General features: G+C 39.6%; 1 protein-coding gene across 1 annotated transcript; it reads right to left on the bottom strand.

Annotated features, from left to right (window-relative positions):
• Nucleotides 1-678: 678 nt before the first annotated feature.
• LOC147206099 (ciliary microtubule associated protein 1A-like) lies at nucleotides 679-2,822 on the bottom strand (the record flags this gene model as incomplete). Its single annotated transcript, XM_086108502.1, has 5 exons — nucleotides 679-1,356; nucleotides 1,642-1,782; nucleotides 1,854-1,975; nucleotides 2,412-2,519; nucleotides 2,615-2,822. Coding segments are annotated over 5 exons (696 nt in total), but the record flags the coding sequence as incomplete, so codon positions are not given.
• Nucleotides 2,823-6,214: the final 3,392 nt, after the last annotated feature.

Raw genomic sequence — 6,214 nt, 5'->3', positions numbered from 1 at the left:
CCAAAGGACCTCTTCCTCGACTTGGCTGTCCTTACTAGTGCCTGTCAGAAGGTTCTTTGACATGGTACATTCCTGTTACCTTAGCAACGTTTTTTTCTGAACCTTTAGTAGTAAACGTTCTGATTAAAATGCTTTTAATCGTGTTTGCAAATGCGCTTAGTTTAAAGAAATGACTTCAATTTTGCATTGCACTATGAAACCGCATTCGTCACTTTTAGATCAGTTATTTTTCATAGATCTTGTACTTTGTCGTTCTTACGCAACTTATCTTTGCAACAAGATGCGACATACATCAAACCACAAGTGGAACTAAATGAATCAGTGCTCGAATGGACTTACTCCATTGTTGTCATTTCACATTGATATAAAGTTTTATGTTTGCAATACAGTCTGGGTGGTTAATTATTGATTTATACGAAATGAAATGCTGAAATGGATAGTGTTTTAGAGAAATTATGGTTTTCTCAAGATTTTGGCACTTTTCCAAACAACGGTTTTGAAGAAACTCAAATGCATAGAATATCCTTATATTCTTTTATTGCAAAATATTCTAGAGCAGATTCACAAAACAGGTACAACATCAAAATTGCAGTGTGGTGTGTAATTTTCTTTCGCAACATAGAAGTTTTTTTTTTTTTAATAATACAAAAATACTTATATATAAAACATATGGTGACCTTGTAGTTAGCACGTCTGCCTCAGTTCTGGAGTTCTGGATGGGAACCCAGACTCACGCCTCCCTGTGTGGAGTTTGCATGTTTCCCATGCTTGCATGAATTTTCTTCAGGCACTACAGCTTTCTACAACATTCTAGAAACATGCATTTTAGGTCCATTGACCACCCAGAGTATGGGTGACTTTTTTGGAAGGGGGGGGGGGGTCAATATATGCCCTGCAATTGACGGGCGACCAATACAGGCCCTGCCTCTCTCCCAAAGTCAGATGAGATAGGCTCCAGCTCAACCTAGACCCTCATGAGGACAACCACTAAAATGAATGTGAAATATGATACCCAAATAATAAAATCGATCTATTTTGTGGTTGCTATAATCATATGATTGGCCTTTTTTTTGCTGTTTCTGAGGGTGTGCCATCCCTATGAGGATGTTGAGACAGTGTGTGTGGCATAAAGTGTTTGGTAATAGCTGCTCTCAAGTGGAAAGTGCATTCATTGTCTTTCAGTTGGACCCTCCTTTTCATTCCCACAAGATGTATTTTACCCCTTTGATCAGCGTGAAGTTAAATAAGTGTTAATGAGCGTTGAGAACGATCCAAGTCCGTAAGGGGGATTAGGGTGTTTTCCGAATGATGTCTTCCAAAGCTGAAGGATGGGGCTTTTACATGTGAGGTTGTGACCTAGAACAAAAAAGGCCTTCATTCAAAAAATCCAACATTGATATAACAGTATGTGTCAATTACTTCAATGCAACAAATTGTATTGTTAACCTACTAACATAGTTGCCCAGTACAATGACAATAATACTTAACTTAACTACATTTATATTTTCATAAGTACCAGTACATGTGGCTAGAGAGCAAAGCGCTGAAAGAGTCTCTATCGGTTGCTCTTATGGAAGGTCTCCCATTTCTATCTGCTCGATTTCCCTTTACATTTAGTATAAAAAGAGTAAAGCCTCCTACGTTCTCAGGGCAGTAGACTCCAGGTGCTGGTGTCTTTGTAAAGCTTGTAGGTAGGAAGTTGCGGGCTGGCATGCTGTACTCTGGAGATTTCCTAAGGTAAGTTTTGGGGTCCACAGCTTGATAGGCTGCAGGGCCCGGAGTCTGCAAGAGGATGTATCAATTAAACCAGGATGGATAAAGAAAACATAAAATAAGGTCTTATATATGTCTACCTGTGCCAAATCATTAAAAAAGTTGCCAATTTTGCTGCGACCACAGATTGTGTGTGAAGGCACTGCAGGTATGTTCACAGTTTTGGATCCCAGAACAGGAGGCAACATGTTGGATGCTGGACCTGCAGAGACAGGCAGAATATTATGTATCGCATACACTGTATGAGTATCAAAGATCAGAGGCGGATGGTAAATAGAGGGCACAAGGTCACCGCCCCACCATGCACGGCGGTAACATTACTTGAAGAAAAAACAGGACACCAGACCATTCCCACTTCCCTTGGTTTCAGTAGCCAGTGAGGGTGCACACTCAGGTTTTGTTCAATAGTTTGAGAAGCATATATTGACACACATGCACCCAGTGTCACCACTTATGAGGCTCTTTCTCTCTCTCTCTCTCTCTCTCTTTTTCTTTATATATACTGTGTGTGTGTGTGTGTATGTATATATATATATATGTGTGTGTGTGTGTGTGTGTGTGTGTATGTATGTATGTATGTATGTGTGTGTGTGTGTGTGTGTGTATGAGATATGATCTATCTCTCAGTAGAATGTTACCAGGTGTGGTCTGGTAGCTTGGCACTGCTTGTTTCCACCTTGTAGACAACGTGTAAGCAGGAGAGGAACGAAACGTGGCCTTCTCTGAATTTGCAATGTGGTAGCAGTCTAAAAAAAAAAAAAGCACAAAAAAAAATGCAATTACTGTCATCTTGTTTACTGACCACCATCGCAACAGTCCAATAATTATGTGTTTTGCTCACTGGGTGCAGGGATTTCCTCTCGCGCCCGCTCCTTCCGACGTCTGCCAAATGAAAATGCCGGTGTTCCATCACGGCCAGTTTTAGTGATGTTGGAGGGGATAAAGTGGGCAGGTCCAGGTGAGATTTGTTGTTTGCTCGTGTGACAGGTTTTGCCAAAAGTGTAACTTGGTGCTTTGTATTTTGTCGGATCGTGGTTATTCGCGCCTAGTTAAGAGGGGAAGGCACAGATGTTAGCACTAATCATAACATCCATCCAGCCATCCAATCATTATCTAAGCCGCTTATCCTCACGAGGGCCGCAGGTATGCTGGAACCTTCCCAGCATTCTTGTGTGCCCTGCGATTGGATGGAAACAAGTTTAGAGTGTACCCCGCCGACTGCCTAAAGACAGCTGGAATAGGCTCCAGCACGCCCGCGACCCTCATGAGGATAAGTGGATTAGAAATTGGATGGCTGGATAAAAATAATGATAATAATAAAAATCATAATCAGAATGTCTGTAATATAGTAATGTATTTACTAGTAGTTATTAATTAAAGGTTAGGTTCAGGTACAGGTAGATTTTTGTTTTTCCTGAATCATAGCTATAAAGTACAACACAAGGTAAAATCCATATTGCGCAAGCTTTTCTAGGTAAAAAAAGAAGAAAAACACAACAGCAACTATAAAAACAAACAAAAATATCTCAAAACCCCAAAAAGTAAATCATTTTAAAATCAGCATCAAAGATACCTTTGGGTAAACATTAAAGCCATCTCTGAGTAAAATTTCCTGTTGACCAACATATTCAGATATCTCTGAAAGATTATGCAGTGAATATGGGGGTGAATTCAGGATGATTTTTCCTCCGCAATCTGCTTGTAAATGCTAAACTTCCTCTTTACGACACAAAACCTGAAGCAGAGTGCACACACAAAAATCGGGGAATCCCCCCACCCCCCTCCTTTCAATCCAAGTCAGCAAAGGATGTCACTGAAAAATTACCCAGAGTGATTATCCTGTACTGTGGGGTGTCTGCAGAGTGATTTAACCTCTCCCAAACCTGCTCAGAAAACAGTCAGGGCTTGGTTACCAGGCTAACTGATACATACCATTTTTACATAATTTAAAAAAATGCTAAATTAAATCCAGCGGCAGCTAGGAAATGGCCGGTTTTGCCTGATGTGTGCTGTGTCTTTCTGACCTGCATTTTGGGGCGTTGCTTAATAAAACGATTCATTTTGACAGTTAACACACACAAACAAGCGCAAACGGCCGAGCAAAGTCATGTCAAATTCAACTTTTCCCTTGCTGCACAGCTGTAGCACCATTCTGATATTTGATCAATTTTGTAATTTACATGTTTTCAACACAGGTGCAAGGGATTGATTTGTGTAAAGGATAAAGACATAGGCCATTACTTGAGGAAATACACTATGTGAGTTTTACCTGTGAGCGAAGGAAGTGCATACAGGGATCTTTTGGGCCCCACCACCCCGCCAACATTTGGCTTTTCGCCAGGCATGAGCTAAATGAAGAGTAGATATGAATTGATTGATACATGTTTTCACTGTATTTGAAGAGTGTGAACACATTTAAAAATTAGGTTAAAATGAGCACAGCGATCGTATGCCATTTGTGTCAGGCAAATTAAATGCATTGCTGGTTGGGTGGATGGATGCATGGATGGATATTATATGAGCAACAGTTTATCTTAGTAAAGGTTTATCTATGTAAACTTTACAACATGTACTGTACATATTTGATGGATGAATTTGAATTCAGTTACTTTTTTTTAAATGCTTGAAAAAGCTGGTTCCCTTTCTAATAGCATTAAACTCACTGGAGTTAAATACAGATATTTCTATATGTTCATAAGTGTGTTTATTTAGGAGTGTTAATTACTAATAGATATGATAATGTCGTTTCAATTATTTGTATTAATTAACACGTCATAGATCATTGGCTCATACCTGTGGCTCCTGTGATAATTTAATAAAATTCTAAACAGCAAGTGAAGTAATTTAAAGTAACGTTTAATGTAGCAATTATACGTGAAACATTTTTGAGCATGCAACTAACCTGTCACGGGCGCTCTTTGACTTCCGGTGAAATTGGAACACGCCGAATGCTATCACATGCTAACCAAACCAAATGCTATCGTGCAATTAATTCATCCTGACGCCGGCCCTTGCGTTCGACATCATTAGGGGCCAAAAGTGATGATGTATTTTGGATTAGGGTGGCGTGTGCGCGAAACACAGAGCACATGAACATGCTGTGAGTAGCAATGACGTCATGGCGACCGGGTTGCTGCTCCACGGGGGACAGGGGCCGAGTTTTGGTCCGGAAATATTCAGCAGATGGCGCTATGATCACAACAAAAACAACGTTACTTGTATTGACTCGTGCTAATTTTTAAATGCATGACGTTTTGTGTTCTTGCAGACCACATTCTTTCTTTTTTTTTCAGTTGGAGTGCTAGTAGTAGAAAATACAAATGTCCGTTTTCAAATGTATGGAGGAAGAATAAAAAGTAAAAGTCGCCAGAAAAATAAACACAGTACTCAAGAACTACCTGAAAAATCTTAAATACACTAATGAAGTCAGGGACGGAGACAGAAAATTTTCAGTCGAGCAGGCAGGTAACGCAAAACTGTACCTCACAGAGGGGTGGCCATATGCTTTCACAGAAATCATTCGCATTCTTGTAACATACTCTAAGACGTTGTTTTTTTAAACGATAACATCCACTCTCAGGGTTTCACAAAATAAAATGCACAGAGTTTTATCCAATATAAGCAGGAACAAGTCTTAGTAAAGAGCAAAGTTTTGCTGACTTAATTAATTACCATAGATAATGCCATTTTCTCTGCCGTTGCTTTGCTTTTGTGTTGTAGCACATGTCTACTTCTACCTCCTGTACAGATTAGCTTGCTACTGTAACACTGATTGTCAACTGTCACCGACAGATTCAGCCATCCATCCATTCTCTATCCGCTTATCCTCCCTAGGGTCGTGGGAGCCTATCCCAGCTGTTTTGGGCCAGTCGGCGGGTACATCCCAAATTGTTCGCCAATCTCAGGGCATAAGATAAAATAAGAGATAAGAAAAACCTTTATTTGTCTCACAATGGAGAAATTCCCAATACATACAGAGAGGAACAACCATTCACGCTCATTCACACCTTCCTAATGTGTACCAAATTAATGGTACACATTAGGAGACCCCAATTTCTGCCTGGCAACACACAGCTGTACGTCATACGTCACACAATGAGGAAAGAAAAATAGTTATATAATACACACAGACGTCATCGTTTAGCAACGTTGCCTAAATACTCAAAAAGGAAAATATTTTTCATTTGTTTCAGATAACACAAAATTTTACATACTGTACTTAGGAACTACACATGTCCTATTAAGGCCACTGTTGAATGAAACATGCACTTCTGGTAAATTCCACGACATTTCATAACCTGATTGTTTAATGAGTGTTAGTATTAAAACACTACTTTGGCTAAAAATTATCACCAAATAAGGCAAGTACAAAATAAAACAAAAATAGTGTATGAGCTCAATTATGTATGTGCTGTTTCAGCATGTGCCTTCAGAGATGTCC

This window comes from Hippocampus guttulatus, chromosome 4 (genome assembly GCF_054856545.1).
Source record: "Hippocampus guttulatus isolate MCC_2025c chromosome 4, RoL_Hgut_1.0, whole genome shotgun sequence".
Classification (NCBI taxonomy): domain Eukaryota; kingdom Metazoa; phylum Chordata; class Actinopteri; order Syngnathiformes; family Syngnathidae; genus Hippocampus; species Hippocampus guttulatus.
The sequence above is the reverse complement of the archived record's forward strand: the minus strand, read 5'-3'. Positions and strand labels throughout refer to the sequence as shown.